Raw genomic sequence first — 19,948 nt, 5'->3', positions numbered from 1 at the left:
CAAATTCTTTAAAAGTGTGCCAGTCGGAGGAGGGGGCGCGTCATAGATTAAGTTCAACTTTTGAGAGTGGTTTGAAGTTTTCGGTTGCTGATGTTTCTGTGGATGGATTCAAGTTTTGTTTACAATCGCCGAAGCTGATATCAGCCTACTTCACAGCTTTCATAGTGGTAGTTGATAACAGAGAGCACATGGTTTCCTGACTACACCTCCAGGTTCTTTTCTGCCGGCTAGGAGTTGATGTAAGTATTGTATATTTTCCGACTTAACAAGATAGTAAACATTCAAGTGCTGAACTTGTCCAACTTGTCTGCCTCACCTGGTCACACCTCTCACTCTTCATCCGCGACTGATGCATAACAACTTGCCTGAGTACCTAATCTTGGCTTTTCATCTGGTCATTTCCCCTCCAGTTATGATTAAGATATGTATCGGTGTTCCTTGAGTAGCACTGCAGATTATTGAAGAAGGTTTCCGATGGCTAATCCTGATAAAGAGGCAAGTGCTATGATCAGTACAGCTAACGTCAATTCGATTAATAGTCAACCATTTGATCATCCCATGCAAAGAAAGAAGTTCCAATCTGTGTCCCTTGTGTATTGTTCATTGGTTTCATACTGAACAGGGGACTTGGGGGCACTTTCTTCATGATGAGCTGCTGAAGGGTTTGCCACTTGTAAAATTTCTAACGATTTGTTCTGCCTCCGGCACCCTAAGTGGCAGCGGCAGCTTACTTTTGACTCTGAATCTTAGCACTTTTCAGAGGCAAACTTTCAAAAGACTAACAAGGAAGGTTTGCAGAATGAAGCATGGAATTCTGTGTTAAAGATTAGAACCGACACTAAATGAATTTTGGATCTTAGCAGAAGGGGTGAGATGAGGTTGGGACTTTAATTAGCCAACATAGAAAGGGCCTTCAAACCTTATTTTACAGCCGATACCTTAGAGTTTCGATGTTCATGATACAAAATCAATGTCTGCTGCCATTGCTACATCATTTTTTTACTTCACAACCAATCGTGATTTGAGAGCTTCCTTGTGCAATCATTTTGTAGTTGAATTGGCGCCGCCAGGAATAGGGAAGGGATCAAGTATACAGCATTGTATGATCATGGAAAGGCTTTTGTGCTTATGTTCGCCAAGCCACCACTCTTTAGTCATAAACTTCTCCTCACTGCCGAGTGAGCGGACGGAACTATTATTAGAGTCATGGTATATGAAATTGGTTCTGACTTCTTTTTAAACAAGTCTGATCTGTGATGCAAGTCATAACTGCCAATGATCACCAAATGATGCTTTTAAACTGCAGCTGATGATAGAATAAGATTTTGAAGTAAAATAAAAACAACACATGCTAATTAATTATTCTGCCTTGGTATACTACCCTCCTTCTTAATAGGACAGTATTGTGCATGTTTTTAGGACCTGAGCGGCCTCTACTAGCAACCCTTTATCACACCAGGAGCTGCTTGGTATTTAGAGTTAAATCAACCCGGACAATTAACCATTTTTATCAGCCTAATGTTGTTTAGTTCGAAGATGACCTCTGACGAAATTTATTTTAAGTCTTGCGTCAGTTTATTCTACATCATGTCACCTGTGACCTTCATTGCTCTCTACTGGCTCATCAAGGCTCCATACGGAAAACACTATAGTGATGGATGGGGTCCAACTATGCCTGCTTCTGTAGCATGGTTTCTTTTTGAAAGTCCTACTCTTTGGCTAACCATTTATCTCTTTCCGATGGGCAAGCATGCTGCCGATCCGAAACGGCTTGTCCTTTTGTTGCCGTTCCTCGTTCACTATATTCATCGCACTTGTGTATACCCCTTTCGCCTCCACAAAAAAAAAACCTCTGCTGGGGTTCCCGTGATCACAGTCGTGCTAGCTTTTAGTTTCAGCATCTTAAATTCATACATCCAGATTAGAGAAATTTCTCATTATAAAAATTATGACAATGATAACTGGTTCTGGTTTAGAATTATATTAGGCCTCTCTTTATTTTTGTGGGGCATGAGGATTAACATTTGTGCCGATTTAGTTTTGATTGGGCTGAAGAAAGGGAATGATGATTATAAAATACCGAGAGGTGGTTGGTTTGAGCTTGTGAGCTGTCCCAACTATTTTGGAGAAATTGTTGAGTGGCTAGGATGGGCTGTGATGACCTGGTCTCCTGTAAGTTTAGGATTTGTCTTTTTCTCTTGTGCCAACTTGGTGCCCCGGGCTCGTGACACACATGAGTGGTACTTACAAAAATTTAAACATTATCCTAAGAGAAGAAAAGCCATTATCCCTTATCTATTTTGAAAAAACCTCTCTGGTGTTCTGATCTTTGGGGTTGTAGTCTCTTTAGAAAGAAATTTTTTTGGTTGTTCACAACCATCCATAAGCTTTAGTTACCACCTCATAAATCCACAGCTACCTACATAACGAAGTTTTGTAGTAACATCCCTGAAAGTTTTTCAGATTTGACCACTTTTTTGGAAATTTCACATCATCATATTTAATTTTAGATGTTGACAACTTCTATTGATTTTGTGTAAAAAATAATCTACATGTAAATTGCTAATTGAACATCAATTGCAGACTTCACTAAGAAATAAGCAAAATAAATTAATTTAACCCTCAGCTAAGCAATATCATGGAATCCACAAAACAAACAGACAAAATTGTTATTAAACTAAGTAATATCTGAGGAATCGCTTAATATTTTAATGAAAAAATAATTGTAAGAAAAGTGTAAAATATAGATGTAACTGCTGGCTTTATATGCCAATTTTCAAGAATATTGGGTTTTGACATTTTGTAAATTTTACATCATAATAAGTAATAATGATTGGAAAAAATTATAAAATCTTCTGTTATGTTCCATTATTTTTCAAGCATCAATCACTACCTGCTCGATATAAAAGTTATGACAAATGGTCTCATCTGCTGATGTGTGATTAAAGTGGGAAATGCTACCATATGATGTCACTGGGCGGTGCATTTTGTTCCTTTTAAATCTATTTTTATACCCTTTCCCATTTCCTTTTTTAAAAAAATGTATATAATACTCCGAAATCAGCTCTTTAAGCACTTTCAGATGACGCAGTAAAAAATTTGCGTACTAATTCTCCGGTCTTCCCCCCCCCCCCTCCCTCTTTGATCGGTTCTGCATCTCCTCAAATGATCAATAGGTATGTTTTTCCAGCGATTTTACGACTATTGCAGTCACTCGGATTCTTTTTAAGTCGCTTACTATCCCACTGATTATCGCCCGCTCTCCCTGTTTAGCTTCTAGTTTGTCCCTATTTCATAGACCTAAGGCAGGTGGCCGACCTTTACATTGTAGCGAGCGAACGTGTGATAACTGTACTCCGTGGTGCAACGGAAACTGCGCGACTGCGTGATGCAATCATGTCCAGTAGCCCAGACATCTAGCCTTTGTTGCAATTCTTTCGATAAAAGGAGCCCATTCTCACTCCCAAGAGGAATGCCCCAGCTCTGCACAACATACCACAGAAACAATTTTTCCCCCTGCTTCTCTGGACCACATCGAGGCGTGTAAGTACCATAAGCGAATTCTCGCGATCGAATATCATTCATCAAAAGAATTGATGAACGCTGAGTGATGCCGATGATAGGTGACTGTAGGAGCCAATCAGAGTTTAGATTTTTTTTAAATGAAATTAAGAAGTAAATACGTAACACTCAAACGCAGCAAATTGCAAACACAGCAGACTTGAAATGGCAAAACGCAAAATCAGAGAGAAAGATTCAATGTATTTGGAGAAATGACGAAACAAAAATTCTGGTGAAAGATATGGTTTCTGACATCGATTGCATCAATTCAAAAATCGAATTCAAGTCATGAGGTGAATTCGAAATTTGAAATTGAAGAGCATTCCAATGTCGCTATCCTTGCAAACATAAACGATCATCTAAACTAGTTTCACCTCTACTCCCAATGAACTATGAATTCAAGACGAAAATTACCGTCGCAAAGTTTACTTTTTGCAAAGAATGTACCTAAGTTGCACAATCCTAGCAACATTGAAATGCTCTTTGTTCCTTTTTGCAAAATGCGATCCAATTGGTTGTTGCTGCAAAAAAATAGTTTCCCGCAACCTCCTATACAATGCTCCAGTGACCACATAAGTTGGCCCGAGCACTAACTTTTCGGAAAGAAAGCCTTTCCCCTACCTGGTTTCTCACATAATATCCGCCCGAGTTTCGAATATCTTCCGTTTCTCCTCATCGCAGCTTCCATAAAACCGCAATTGCCCGGAAACTAGGACCGCACATCGTATCTGATAAAATCGTTCGCCCTTTAGACCGATTCTGGGGGGTTAGGCTAGACTAGTCGATGAGTCAACTGTTGATCAAATTTCATTACGTGAACGTAGAAGAAAAACGGGGTAAAAAATCACTAATGTGTTCAATTTTCAAGGACAATTCTGTAATTTCTCCTACAATTTTAAGTATATTAAAACGCGTAATATCCAAAATCTAAGCTCAGATTCGGATTCCTCGTGAAAAACTGATGCGATTTCATGCATCAAATTTTAGAATAGCGTGAAGGAAAGAGGTTTAATGACGTAAAAAAACACTAATGAGTGATCAATTTTCAAGGACAATTCTGTAATTTCTCCTACAATTTTAAATAGATTAAAACACGCAATATCCCAAATCTAAGCTCAGATTCGGATTTCTCGTGAAAAATTGATGAGGTTTCATGTATCATATGTTAAAATAGCGTGAAGGAAAAAGGTTTAACGACGCGTATAGATTCTATCATACTACCCTTTTGAACTACGCCCCCGCGCCGCGCCGGTCGCCCGAGATGCAACCGAACGGTGAGACGCCGGCGCTTAGCAAGCGTTCGGTTTCGTCCCGAGGAATTTCTCACGACACATTCTTATTTTTCCTCCTCCGCTGACCCACTGAGCACTACCCATGTTGCCACGTTGCATTCATAGACTCGAATCAGTATGCCTACGTTACGTCTCTTTCCTCCACGCTATGCTCGGGTATGATACATGAAATTATATCAATTTTTAACGAGGAATCTGAATCTGAACTTCGATTTTGGGTATCACGCGTTTTAAGTCAAATTTTCCAAATTCGAAAATCTGAAATGACTGACGTGGCTTAAAATGCCATCTCGGCTCCTGTTCGATGGATTTTCCTGAAATTCGGTGTCAGGGTATGATACATGAAATCGCATCGATTTTTTACGAGGAATCCGAATCTGAACTTGGATTTTGGGTATCACGCGTTTTAAGTCAAATGTTTCAACTTCGAAAATCCGAAATGACTGAAGTGGCTTAAAATGCCATCTCGGCTCCTGTTCGATGGATTTTCCTGAAATTCGGTGTCAGGGTATGATACATGAAATCGCATCGATTTTTTACGAGGAATCCGAATCTGAGCTTCGATTTTGGGTATCACGCGTTTTAAGTCAAATTTTTCAACTTCAAAAATCCGAAATGACTGAAGTGGCTTAAAATGCCATCTCGGCTCCTGTTCGATGGATTTTCCTGAAATTCGGTGTCAGGGTATGATACATGAAATCGCATCGATTTTTTACGAGGAATCCGAATCTGAGCTTTGATTTTGAGTATTACGCGTTTTAAATCAAAATCTGTCAAAATTAAAAAAATTGAAAATTCAAAAATCCGAAATGACTGGAGTGGCTTAAAATGCTATCTCAGCTCCTGTTCGATGGATTTTTCTGAAATTCGGTGTCGGGAGGTATTTTTCGACAGGAAACTCGAATTTTTAGTCCATTTTTTAAAATTTTCAAATCCAAGATGGCGGACGTGGGCTAAAATGCTATCTCGGTTTCTGTTTGTTCGAGTCTCCTGAAACGCGGTATCACACGGTATTTTTCAACGGAAAACTCGAATTTTTAGTCAACTTTTTAAAATTTTCAACTCCAAAATGTTGGATGTGGCCTAAAATGAGCCCCGGTTCTGGCCTCCGTTTCTGTTCGTCAGAGCTTTGTGAACCGCGGGATCAGGATACTTTTCGACGGGAAACTCGAATTTTTAGTCGATTTTTGAAAATTCTCAAATCCAAGATGGCGGACGTGGCCTAAAATGCTATGTCGGCTCCTGTTCGATGAATTTTTTTGAAACTCGGTGTCTGATGGTATTTTTCGACCGGAAACTCGAATTTTTAGTATGTTTAAAAATTCTCAAATGCAAGATGGCGGACGTGGCCTAAAGTGTTATGTCGGCTCCTGTTCGATGGATTTATGGCGCCCCCTTACTACATGCCTACTCTTGTATTTCTGTACAGCCGCAAATTTAGGGTCAAAGGGCGCCTGACCGTCTATGGACCAGGTGGAGTTTTTGTCCTGAAAATTTACCTTTAGACGGCAATTCTCTTTATATTTTGTCTATGGTTTTTATGCCCCCCCTTTCTCGCGGACTCTCTTTTCACTTTTCTTGCCTCCTTTTCCCTTCCATTTCCCCCCTTCTTCCTTGCTTCCACTGCCCAACCTTGTTTCCTTTTCCTTTTTTCCCCTTGTCCTTTCTTTCCTCTTTTTCCTTTTCCTTTCCCCTCCTTTTTTCCCTCTCTTCTTCGTTCGTGGCGCCCCCCAAAGGCTGGCGCCCGTGTGCGCCGCACGCCCTGCACACGCCCTAAGTCCGGGCCTGTTGATGACTTTCAACCGTCTCCGTGAAGATCAACGAAGTAGTCAAATATCATTGAAAAAAATGAACAATCGTTGAATATCATTCAACGATGGATGGTTTTCGATCGCAAAAATTCGCTTCATGTTTAAAGAAAATAGCTTCGGCCGGTTTTTTTTTTTTGGGGGGGGGGGGGGGGGCTGAGTGAGCCAGTACACGGCAGCTTTATATAGAGTAGTAATAAGAAACGGAGCATTATTCGGAAAATTGACAGTGTCGCGATAAAAGTCAGTAATAATTTGCTTCATCGGCACAATAAGCAACGCTGGAATTAAGTCACGGTGGAAGTGAAACCAGCAAAGCGCCCTTATTTAGTGTCGAATGCGACGAACATTTTCAACTCTTGGATGCAACTATTCGGGCTCCATGGATGTCCGTGTTGCATACGCGTGGAAGCGAAGGCGTTTGGACTATGCAGGCACTCACCACTCTATCCGCGGGCGGGCTTGACTGCGAGAATCTAAAATAGCAGAGCGCTTTTAATTGAACTGAGTTTAGCAGAAAGGAACCAAGCCACATCAGCTTTTGCCAAATTTAACCAGGCAATTTGATTTTTTACAAGAGAACGTCCAAGTGAATTCTTTTGATAATTTTAAGTAATTGGTCTCGTATTACGCAGAAAATTCACTGAAAATTGCAAAAAAATCCGTACATAACTGTATTCACGTAAAAAATTAAATTGCCTCATTAAATTTGGCAATAACTGATGCGACTTGGTTCTCTTCTGCTCAACGCAGTCCAATTCTTAATTTATCCTACAAAGATATCTCCTAGACACGAAGACACGGTATTGCAAACAGGCACAGGATGTGAGCAACTTTCGTGCTTATCGGTATGTGCCATACTTATCTGAAGAGCAACCATTCGTATCCAAGAGATGTTTTTCAAGTATAAATGAAGAAATAAAGGCACTCATTGTCAGTCATTTTCGTAGTAAAGCCCGCCACACAAAGAAACGAGCCTTTCAGAGAGGTTGGACATGAAATTGTCAACCAAAGCTGCAAATTTCTTTCTCATTACAAATTTTAATGGGGTGCTCCTTGAAGGGAACTTGAGGAGAAAATCAATGAAACCACTTCTCAATCTTTACGTTTCGTATTAACATCGAAATGAGCTTTTAATGTCTCCACATTTTGTCCGCATCACGGATACCCCAAAGCCGGTGGGGGGGGGGGGGGGGGGGCTTGAAACCCCCCGAATTCTCTTAGTGTAAAAATCTTCTCCCCGCCCGCACGAATAATTTCTGACGACGCCACTGTGTGCAAGAGGCCCACAAAAGCGAATGGAGATTGAGCATTGAACAGAATGGCTAGGAAGCAATGACCCTCTTGATTAACGACTAATCGTCTTGTTGCAAAAGTTGTCGACCAAATTCGCCCAGCACGAAGTACCGTCGACGGGGAAATCGGGCGTTTTCCGGAAAAATGACAATGTTTCCCTTGACGTCCGACCTTGACCTCAAGTAGCTGAATTTGCCTCCTATCAGTCACGTGAAAGCCGAATCCCCGCATTAAGCTCTTGAATACACACGTTGAGCGATAAAATAAATAAAAAAGTAAGTAAATGACAATGCGCTTTGTCTGCTATCCTGCCGTGCTAAGGAAAAACGCCGTATGAACCCTCAGGCGTTGCCAAATTTCCAGTCATAAAACACGAATTTCCTTGCAAACTTATGAGTACTTTTCTTCCAATTTTTCAGTTAATGTTATTTGCAATTTTACCTAAAGTTCCTGGAAATTTCGAGGAAAAATATTCATATCTTCCCTCAAAAATGAACATTTTACTGAAGGAAATTTGGCAACACTCGAATGTTCATGAGGCGTTCTTTCTTAGCACGGCAGTATAGCTTTGTCTTGTGCCTTTTTACAGAGCGAGAATATGACGGGCAGTTGGCTCGTGCATGCGACATCTTAAGTAAAGAATACCGCCGATACGTGTTTTATCGAGCAGGAAAAAAACGAACAAACATCGGCGGAAATGAACCCACCGAGAGTAATCTTGAATGAGCCAGTGGCTTTTCCGTGAAATAAAATAAAAAAGAAAACGAAAAGAGAAAATATAACCGATCAAACGGAGGGGGCGATAGTAAGCCCTAGTCGCTAAGGCAAGGCCCACGGTCCCCTCAAAGAAAAGGAGAAAAGAAAGTGGCTTTTCCGATGGGTCCTGTTGGATATGTTACATGGACACGTAAGCTTTCTCTCCCCTTTTTGCGCATCGATGATGTAATTCCTAAACTGCGTATCTCGATCGCGGAGTTTTACAAGTTCCTCTCCTCTCTTTTTTTTACCTCATCAGGAATTGAATCAACGCCAGGCCTTAAAATTGCAGAATATATTCCTCACATTTGCAGAGAAAAAAAATCTGACGTCTTAAAAGAACAACACTTGGACCGCGTCAAACAGACAAGAACCGAGCCATATCAACTATTGCCAAATTTTATTGAGCAATTTAATATTTTACAAGGAAACAGTTGTGCGAATTTTTGTGCACATTTCAGTGAATTTTCTTTATATCACGAAGCTAATTTCCTCAAATTGTCCAAGGAATCCGCACGAACGTTCTCTTGTAAAAAATTGAAGTGCCCTGGTAAATTTGTTAACAGCTGATGTGACTCGGTTCCTTTCTGCTAAACGCGGTCCATTTAATAGTTTTCCATCGAAAAAACTAAGTATGACGGAAATCCTGCAACGCTGATCGTAAACGGTGGAAACGATTCATGTTTTCTCAGAAAATACTGAAGCTCATACTGACAGTCAAAAGTTGCATGGACTACTACTCCCTTTCAGTGGTGTACCTAGGAAAACTCACACTCATGTCTGTCGTATTCTTGCCCTCGTGGTGCTTGCGTAGTAGGGCGTCATATGGCGGACCCGCGTTTGGGCAATTTCCGAGGTTTTTGGAAGGTTTCCTTCACCCTCAAGCAAATACCTCGTCTTAACAACTTTTGTCCTCCTCCCCCTACAACAACCCCGACATGATACACCTACTGCGCAGCCGATCAGCTTCGCGCGGCGCAATCCTCGTCCAAAACTGCCACAAGACATAATGAAAATCTTAAAATTAAACGCATTAATGAGGAAACAACGTTTCACGTGTTTTTCAATTCAAGCTCCAGCGCTCCCACATTAAGTGCCTAATCAAAGTGTATTTGAAGAAATTTTGAAAGTAGAATATTTTGTAAGTTATGTGCCGAATGGTAAGTTCGTTTCCCTTGGCCGATTTTACCCCCTTCCCCTCCCCCGGTTTGAGCGGTGTATGAATTTAAATGACTGATTTTAATGTAAACAATCAACGCTGATCTCTCATTGACGATATTTTTCCTTGAGAGGAAGTCAATTAGCTCGGCATTTTTTGTTTGCAATTTTGATGAGGAATCATGCCATTGTGACGCTTTAATTCTTATCGTTTCTTTCCGTCCATTTATTTTCACACGTCAAAAAGTGAAAAGAGGATCTGCAACTCAACCGGAAGATTTATGGAGAAAATGGCATTGAATAGTCAGAACAATAGTATACCTACAATGGAAGGTCAACAGAACACACGATTATGAGAACGGTGTAAAGCTATTATTTGTTCTGGTTTTCGTCCAATTTATATTCCTATTTCCATTATGTTCATCTTCGTTTCTGATTTATTTTTACATTTTGTTTATGAACACTTTCTTTTAAAAAAATGATAGCAATGTTAATTTTTGACCTCTCTCTCCTCTCTCTAAACACCTCACCATCCCCTACACATCGCCAGACTGAGTGTACCTTATTAAGGTACCTAGGTACGGCAATTGAGACGCGGAATGCCGCCGCGTACTGCCACTGCGACTAGGGCTGCGATAGAGTTGCGCGAATGCCCCCTCTTTTACCTTTTTGGATATGCATAGGATTGCGCGAATTTTTCTGGCACTGAAAACTCACATATTTGCGCGAATATCCAACATTCAAAGAGGAAGCGTTAATCTGGCAACCTTGGTAGTTTGTGGTAGATAGCTACATCGCGGAAGAATGTTCATTCCCCATTCATTTACGGGCATGTCTCTCTTCGATGGATAGCCCTCGCAGCACGAATGGCCCAGAGAGCTTTCTTAGACGTTTCAAAAGTGAACTAGGGGCTTCTGGCTTCTGGCCACCAACCACTGAAAAAAAAACACTCGTGAAAAATCGTAGAACAACCATGTTCAAGTTTTTGAAGAGATGAGTGGGTTCAAAACACGACGGGTACACCCCAACGAAAGCGTATATTTATCTCTGATTGCAACCTTATGCACCACTTTCATGTATTATTTTTAATATATGTTTTTATAAAGCTACACACAGTTTTTGTGAAACATTTTCGCGAATTGACCTAAATGATCTCAAATAAAAGTATCGAAAATTTCGACGCGATGTTTTCGTTCGTTCTATTTTCTTTTAATGTAGCCAATACAAAATTAAATCTCATCTGAGTTTATGAATCGTTACAATTAGGATACATATTTCCCGTTTAATTATGGTGAAAACTTGAGCAAAAAGTAAAAAATGATGACTCGCAGTCCAACACCACTCCTATCCATTCTTGTAGGCGCTGATATGCGTTTCAGGCCAACTGACCGACTGCACTGCGTTTGGCGCAATGCGAGAAGTATTCATGCAGTCTTGTAGGCGCTGATATGGGCTGTGCGCCGACCGCACTGTTTGGCGCAACGCGGGAAGTATTCTCGCAGTCTTGCAGGCGCTAATACGTTTAACGCCGCGCCGGCTGCACTGTTTGGCGCGATCGTCCGAACCCCCGTTACAATAATCGCGGCATCAAATAATAGAACTTTAAAGGCCCGTGTTGTATTTTGACGCCGCATAAGCATTTTAACGTTGCCTCGTTTCTCTCCAGTAAATATTTTTTTCCGAGAAAAGTTAGGTAAGTTCTTCATACCCTCGACCAATATTCAATCATATATCACTTCATTAATCATCGGAGGGTGAGACGTCGATGATTTGTTCAACAAACGAACCCACACTAACGTGACATAATAATGCGTTTATTTTCCAATTGTAACCTTGAATTAACTTCATTTTAAAATTCACGCATTCCTGTATTAGCAGGTGTTAAGGTTTCTATTCGCGCAATCTTTGTGCCCTTTTCGCACAATCCTTAAATATTTTCTTAGACCTTTCGCGCAGTTCTGGATTACCGGCGACTAGAGCGCATGTAAACGGGAGAGTATTGCCATCTCAATCGTTTTACCACAGAAAAAGTGTGCCGCTCTCTGATTGGTCGGCTATCATGGAGCCCCAAAGTTGGACCAATGCAAACAAACCCCAGCCCCTCCGCTCCTAGTTTGGCCCAATGTAAGTAAACAAAATGGCCACAAAGTTCTACAAAGTTGTAGACATGATTTATGATGTGATAGAATTTTTTTTTATGATAAACTGCTGTACTGAGTTCGGATCGACCTTAAATGGATATTTTTGCCGAAAATTAACCTTTGAGTGCGATTATCATTTATCTCTCAGCGGATAATACGTATCCCTCTGGGTCGGGTTTGTTTACATTGGTCCAACTTTGGAGCTTCATGATAGGCTAATACTGATGAACCAATCAGAGAGCGGCAAAGAGATGGCAATACTCTCCCGTTTATACTTAGGTACTCTAGCGGACTCCACGGCGGCGTCTTCTCCTCTCCTTTTAGTTGCCGCTCCCACTTAAAACGCGTGTTAAGCTACGGAACCTTAGGCGCGTCTGGACGCGGCGTCCTGGACGCCGGCGGAAAATGCTGCTACCGAGTCGAGGGCGAGAGGACGCTCACATTTTGGAGCACGGCACCTTAGGAGCGGAATCCGTGGATTTTTTCCGCTCTGTCCGCCGTCAATTTCTCGAATTTTCGTTGATCGGACAGTATGCTCTGGGCCGCGAAAATGGCTGTACGCGCTTTTTTTTAGGAGGGTGTGGATTCGATCGACAAAAATCGACCGAAAAATAAAAACGTGAATCGATCGACACCAATCGATGGACAAATTACTAAAAAACGGGTGTCGATTCGATCGACAAAAAATGTGGATCGATAGACGAGAAATGATTGACAATTAAAAGGAAAACCGGTATCTAGTCAATCGACATGAATCGATCGAAAAACCAAAACGTGAACCAATCGACGTAATTCGATCGATTCACAACTTGGTCGATCGATTCACGGGTTTGTCGATCAACTCACAGGTTTGTCGATCGACTCATAGGTTTGTCGATCGATTCGCAGGTTTGTCGATCGACTCATAGGTTTGTCGATCGATTCACAGGTTTGTCGATAGACTCACAGGTTTGTCGATCTATCCACGGCTTTTGTCGATTGATTCACGGGTGGGTCGGTCGATCCACGGCTCTTGTCGATCGATTCACGGAATTTTCGATCGATTCGCGGCTTTTGTCGATCAATTCACGGCCTTTGTGATCGATTCGTGGGTTTGTCGAACTAAACACATTCAAAAATCGGTAGGAAAGGCAGCGGACTGAGCGGAATTTCTCGGCGTCTTCGCTCCGATCTGTTCGCGACAGATCGGAGCGTCCTCGATCGGCGTTTTCCGCAGCGTCTCTTCGCCGCTAAGGTGCCGTCCCCGCGCAAAAATCATTAGACAGATTTATCGGCGTCTGGACGCCGCGTCCAGACGCGCCTAAGGTTCCGTACCTTAACAGATTTCCCCTCTGTCTGTCGTGTCAGATTCCGCGTCCTCATTGCCATACCTTTAAAAAATAAAAATAAAATTAAAAAGAGGTAAATAAAAAAAAAGAATCAAGGGCATGCGTGCATATTGATAGGAATATGTTGTACATAGCCTCGAGGAATTATGAGGAGACGCCAGATAAAGAATGAGGCAGGAGGGGTGTCAATTCTGTTCAAAAAACAGAGTGTCTAGCATCAGGATTTTCCCGATTCTATCAGGATTTGAGGAAAAATCGGTCGTAAAATCAGGATTTGAGAAATGTCGGCCGTCCGATCGGATTTTTTTATCGAGCTATTTTTGTGAAGTTGCATTCGCCTCCGCAAAAAATCAGGATTTTTAAAAATTATGAAATCAGGTTTTAGCAGTCAAAAATCAGGATTTCCCGCGATGAAAAGCAACTAGACGCCCTGAAAAAAAATTTCCTGTATAAATGAGTAATCATCGTAGCCCCTCGCAAGGGTATGTTTCCGAAGTTCCTATGTTTTAATTTTATTCGGAATTCGTTTAAAGTGTCATTTTTATTATGCTATGTAAAGGCTCTCCTCAAACCTGCCCTCAGTCACTATATTAATCATATGGAGGTCCCTAAGGAGATGAGCTGTTTAAGGAACGTCTATGATGCGCACACGGCCGTTAGCATCAGCAGTGGGTGTTTATATGTTCAATGCAATATGATCGAAGCAATGACCTATACTTACTGATCGATGGGATCTTGTTCTCTGTTGCAGACTTTGGCGTGACGTAAGAGGGCGAGATAAAGCTTGTATAGTTAGTGCCTACGAGCTTCTACGTCACCACTAGCGTCCCGAGCTTTCGAGCGGCCAACTTGGGCTGTCCGATCCGGCCGTCTATGGGGCGTATTCCCGCTCTTTGTTAGTCGGATTTGAGCCTCCAGTCTACCACCAGTGTGTTCGTCAAGTTCTAAGTTCGCCGAAAGTTGACAGCCCTACCGCTATGAAGCATCCAATCAAGGCAGGTTTTTAGTCATATATTCAGATTAATCATTCTATGCCCGTTCCGTTATCGTAACTGGCCGTAGTTAGGTACCTTTTTCTTTACAATTTTTTCTTTCGTTTTTTCTTCACCCAGTCATTAAGTACCTTTATTGCTTATTAGTCTCGTTCTCGCGGCTATGCTCTCTCTTCCCCTTACATGTTCTCTCACCCTCTATCCCCCCTCCCCCCAATGGTTTTTTTTTTGTAAAGTCTCCGAGAGGCACTTTAGGATGACTTACCAGTATGTCAAGTGATCGGAACTGCAAAGTATGAAAACATTTATGTGTGATAAAAAGGTCTCTACATCCTTGAGTTCTGAAATTTTATGAATGAAGAGATGTTAGCCATCTCAGATGTCTCAGATTTTAACCTTTACCCCCAAGAGAGTTTCTCTTATTTTTTGATTAAGAAAATTCAGTGGGAGTCATAGTTATTTTAGTGTATTTTCCGAAGAAAATACATGCCATTCAAATTCATGTGTCGATAACTCGAGTCAAAATGAATATTTTGAGCTAAAATTTGTATGGGTGGTAGGTTAGCCTTAGGATTGGTTTGTCATTGAATTTGAGCGAAATCGGCTGAGCCGTTTATAAATGGTGGGCTTTGAAAGTTTTAGGCGGGGGGTGCGTGGCATGAGGGGAGCCGGCCGTAGCGGGGCTGCACAGTGGGTCAGGGGGAGGAAGGTTTTGAACAAACTGTTCGTCACACAGTGGGTCAGGGGAAGAGAGGTTTTGGACAAAATCTCACCCATTCAACTGTAATAAGTATAGCTATTTACAAAATTCGACAAAAAATGACTGGAAAAGATAAATTAAAAATATTGGTAAATTTAAGGCGCTCGCTCCCACTTGGGGAAATACACTTTTCTTCCCGCTGTGAATGCGCGGGTCACTTGAAGAAGAGGAGAAACGACTAATATGACGCGCGCGTCTCAGGGGGGCTGGGGGAGGGGGGCGGAGCCTCTCCCAGAAACCGGCACGGAGCGAAGCGGAGCGCCGGTTTTTATAATTGTATTTTTTTTATAATTTGATTTTGAGTTATTTCAATGAAGTAACATCATTCAAGCTAACAAGTTCTGTCTTTGTACAAACTCAAGTTTTTCCTGAAAATTTTTCCAATTTTTTGTCTAATCTATTTTTTTCTCCTTATAGATTGGAATAATTGGTGGCTCTGGCTTGAACAATCCAAAGATTTTAGAAAATGCTGTAGAAAAAGATATTACCACTCCTTACGGGAAACCATCAGATGTTTTGATCGAGGGGACCATCGGAGGGAAACCTTGTGTTCTTCTAGCCAGGTGACTGTTTTTTTTTAAAAGTAGACATATGTGATTTCTGTAATTCGTGAACTTTGAAAGTACATGCGATTCTCAAATACCCAACCAGCACAGCTAATCAGGGTGTTTCTCAATGTATTAGGGCCTAAACTTATAAGGTACCATACTTGGACCCTTAAACCTTTTGGACCAGAAAACCTTCCTGGGACACATTCTGATGAGAGAAACTAAGTTTTTTTTTCCTTCTTTTTAAATACACAAAAATTAATTATACAGACTGTCAAGAATTGCAGACCAATAGAGTTCTTTTTCTAGTTTTGCTTTCAGTGTGCTTTTTTTTTTGACCAAATCAAACAGTGACACTTTAAAAAAGCAATTTAAAACATCGGAAAAATAATATAGGTAACTCTATAAATTAATATAAATATTTTATATATTTAATTTAAAATAATAATAATAAAATCCGCATCACTTAAACCAACTACCTGAGTTTCCTTTATTGTATCATACCTTAATTCTTGGTATTTATTTTCTTGTAGGCATGGTCGTCAACACAACATAAACCCAAGTAACGTCAATTATCGAGCTAACATTTATGCACTGAAAAAAGTTGGCTGCACCCATGTGATTGTTTCTACTGCCACTGGTTCATTAAAAGAAGAAATTGTGCCGGGAGATCTAGTTGTTGTCGACTCATTTATTGACAGGTAACTCCACACAACCTCCCTTTTCTCTAAGGTCTAAGTAACTGGACAACAATTTCCAGTAGGAGATGAGGAATCTACATCTCTTATCACTTTAAGTCAAATACATGACCATTAGTGTCGCTTTTACTTATTTAGATGGTCTCTTAAGATTAACTAATATGATTCCACACAAGTAAACTTTGATGTCTGTGTCACATACTTCACCATATGCCTCAACTCTTAAAAATGAAATATATCCCTCATGTTTGAGTGTTGTCTTGGTTGTGTATCAATCGAAGACAAACTATTTAAAACTTACCATTTTATTGAAGTTTGCATATGTTATTTTTCTTTCCTGATGCATATTGGTCATAGAATACCATTAAGCATTGCGTAGGTATTTGAAAACTAATAATTCCATCTTTAGTCCTCTTGCACTTTTCGGCATGGATACGCACATTAGTGAAACACTAAAAGTTACCTAATTACAAAGAAATTAAGCTATGAGGTAGAATATGTAGCTTGAAGAATGTAGATGTATTACAATTATTACACCTGTAAAGTTTGGCAAGCAATGAGTTGAAATTACAACAGCAGAGGTGATGTACTTTAACGAATTCCATTTTGTTAAAAATTGGCAAAATTAAATTCATAAAAGTACACCCAACACCTTGGCTGTTGTTATTTCAACCTAGGTGTTCTTACTAAAAAATTAAAATGAAATGGAAACGAAACATAGGTTAAAACATTATCAGCACGAGCGGGCTGCTAGAACTGAGTTTAATTGGGAACTCAAACCTTGCAGCCAGCTTTAGAAATTTAAATTTGATGATCAATTTGAAAAAAAAGAAAAGAGAATAAATTAAAACCGGAAAGATTGTCTCCTTATTCTAAGTTGGTTCCTTTATCTTCCTCCAGAACGCAGCACAGAGTGCAAACATTTTTTGATGGGTCAGAGTTGAACCCATCTGTGTGTCATGTCCCAATGGAGCCTGCCTTTTGCAATAAAACACGGAAGATTTTAATCGAAACCGCTCAAGAGTTGGGTTTCAAGTGCCATCCCTCCGGGACAGCTGTCACAATCGAAGGTCCGCGGTTCTCCAGTCGAGCTGAAAGCAACTTGTTCAGATCATGGGATGCTCATCTTGTCAATATGACATTGGTTCCTGAGGTGACTTTTTTTCTTACTTGATTTAATCGTTGAACTTTGTGTTGTAATCGTCGTTTTGTGATCTGTCACTAAATAAAAAAAATAGATAGATAAATAAATAAATAAATAAATAAATAAAAATAAATAAAAACATATACCGACTGATTTGAATTTTGACAATTCTAATTTTTTCAAATCATACAAATTGTGCACACATACTTGAATTTCTGTGTTCGGTAAAATAGACCTCAAATCTTTGAAACAAACTTTGTTTAAAAAACAGTTAGCTTTAAAAAATTAGTTTTAAAAAACTCAAAATTCAAAATGTGGGTACGAAAAGAAGCTCATAAAATTATACAAGAAACGAAAAAGACAAGTTTTGCTGTTAACTCTTCCAAAAAAATTCTCTATCAAAGAACAAAAGAAGCCAACCTAATGGTCTTTAAACGTTCCATTTTTAATTTTTTATCTCCATTTTTGTTGTTTCCCAAGATAATCAAAATTTTTTTTCAGAAAAAAGCGTTTGCATGATCTGGAAATTACACTAACCTCAAATCTTAAACATTTTTCACTGAATTTAGTGAGAAACATAATTCCCTCTCTCTCTGAGTTGCCGGCCTTTGTTGATGGTAGTTTGGAGTAGTCTGTTGTATGTCTGAATAGAACGTTGCAAAAACTGTGATTCCTAGGTGTAATTCTGGTATTTTCTATTGGCAGGTAGTGTTAGCAAAAGAAGCAGGTTTGTGTTATGCAGCTGTTGCAATGGCTACCGATTATGATTCATGGCGAGACAAAGGAGAAAAAGTGAACGTTGCCAGCGTCCTCAAGATCTTCCGAGAAAATGTTGAAAAGATCACCACATTGTTCACTGCTGTAATCCCCAAAATCCATGATGCAAATTGGACTGAAGAAATTAAGGAGGCAAAGGTAAGCGTTTCTTTTTTTCTCTTCTTTAGTGGTATTTCTTTGATCATTATTGCCTCGCAAGAAAAACTTTAAAGGTGAGGTGTTCTTGTATTGGCGGGTTGCTGTTTTCACCAGCAATTCACCAAACAAAAGGGTTCATATTTTATCCAAAAGTGAATAAAAAATGGCAGTTTAAGAGTATTTTAAGGGCTTGGAGGGGTTATGATTGGCAATAGTGATTAAAACTTTTAAAAACTTATTAAAGGATGAATATCTGAACTTTTTCTTGGGGCAAAATTGAGGCCTCTGTCGAAGAGGAGGGTCTGTACACTGTGATACTAAGGACACACCGTCATTAGCCAATATTAGGTAACAGTTACGTCTCTGTTGAAATACATAATGGGCCACTAGACAACTATACAAGGTCTGAAGAAGAAGAAAACGTCACATGTCTTCTCTTCAAAATCTTACATAGAAAACAATTTACATAACGGAAATCAACTATGGAACAAGGTATAAACAAGTCTTTTCAACACAGATCAAATGGAAGTTCTATCATACTAATTACGTAGTTTGTATTTTTGCCATTTAACCAATGTCAGTTGATTACACTTATATCTTGTTAAGGAGTTGATGTTCAGACTTCCTGTTGTGTGATTCCTTTTCCTTGTGATATTTTGAAGAGAAAACGTGTAACGTTGTGCTTTAATTCATACATTGTCTAGAGGCCTCTTGATACAGTTAATTAGAATTATCGTAATTTTCCTAAAATTTGTGATCTATAAATTTTAATTCCCTAAGATTTGTGTTATCCAGCTCTCTTAAATATACTTTCATTGCTTTTTACAGGCCTGTGTCCTAAGCAGCATTATGTCATCGAACAAAGAACTAAACGACATCATCAATCTATCCTGACAAACAAATGTTTGACGTTTTCAAAGTCTGTTCCAAAACCAGACTCTAAAATGTGTGCTTGCGCAGGATCTGTTGAACCCTGCTTCTTTAAAAAGTTACTTAAAGTTACCGCACTCTTGTAATCTGAATGAGAGACCGTTCCTGTCCTGAGGCAATTTTTATTTTTATTTCTTTAGTCTTAAACGTTTTATTTTTGTTTTCCGCTCTTTTTATCATTTTTATTGTTTCGATCATTCATGAATCATTTTTTTTAAATTTTTACTCACCCTGTTTAGTTCCATTTTTTTCTAAGTTGTGCATAATAATTATGTTGTATTTACTACATTTTGAAGTAACGAAACTGTTAGTTTCTGTCGTGAGGCATCTTTGTATTTATTCCTTTAGTTCTTAAACTTTTTATATTTGTATTTGTTTTCTACTCTTTCCATTTTAAATTTTTTTGCCAATCATTAATGAGTCATTGCTTGTTTTTAACTTTTTATTCACTGTATTAAATCCCATTTTTCATCTGAGTTTTTGAATAAATCATGTACTCCTTGCATTATAATCACCAGAGCCTCCTAAGTGTTTCACAACTTGTGAATCACAAGTGATAATTTTTTATTTCCCTTGACCTTAGGTTTTGGATTGCTTATCAAACTGAAATTGGCTCCATCA

The 19,948-nt window shown here is 39.7% G+C and overlaps 1 protein-coding gene and 1 long non-coding RNA gene across 2 annotated transcripts; one reads left to right on the top strand and one right to left on the bottom strand.

Moving 5' to 3' along the window:
* The first annotated feature begins 89 nt into the window (after nucleotides 1–89).
* Nucleotides 90–19,838, top strand: LOC109043076 (S-methyl-5'-thioadenosine phosphorylase). The gene is made up of 7 exons (XM_019060118.2): nucleotides 90–239; nucleotides 14,092–14,335; nucleotides 15,510–15,655; nucleotides 16,174–16,341; nucleotides 17,239–17,491; nucleotides 18,188–18,397; nucleotides 19,226–19,838. Exons 2-7 carry the CDS (start codon nucleotides 14,318–14,320, stop codon nucleotides 19,289–19,291), a joined length of 861 nt encoding a protein of 286 aa, XP_018915663.2. The 5' UTR covers nucleotides 90–239; nucleotides 14,092–14,317; the 3' UTR covers nucleotides 19,292–19,838.
* LOC109043078 (uncharacterized) lies at nucleotides 11,670–14,198 on the bottom strand. Its single transcript, XR_002010145.2, has 2 exons — nucleotides 14,062–14,198; nucleotides 11,670–13,382 (listed from the first exon to the last, which is right to left on the bottom strand). It is a non-coding gene; the product is annotated as an uncharacterized lncRNA (long non-coding RNA).
* Nucleotides 19,839–19,948: the final 110 nt, after the last annotated feature.

The sequence above is a fragment of the Bemisia tabaci genome, chromosome 1 (assembly GCF_918797505.1).
Source record: "Bemisia tabaci chromosome 1, PGI_BMITA_v3".
Lineage (NCBI taxonomy): Eukaryota > Metazoa > Arthropoda > Insecta > Hemiptera > Aleyrodidae > Bemisia > Bemisia tabaci.
This window is presented reverse-complemented; position numbering and strand designations above follow the sequence as displayed.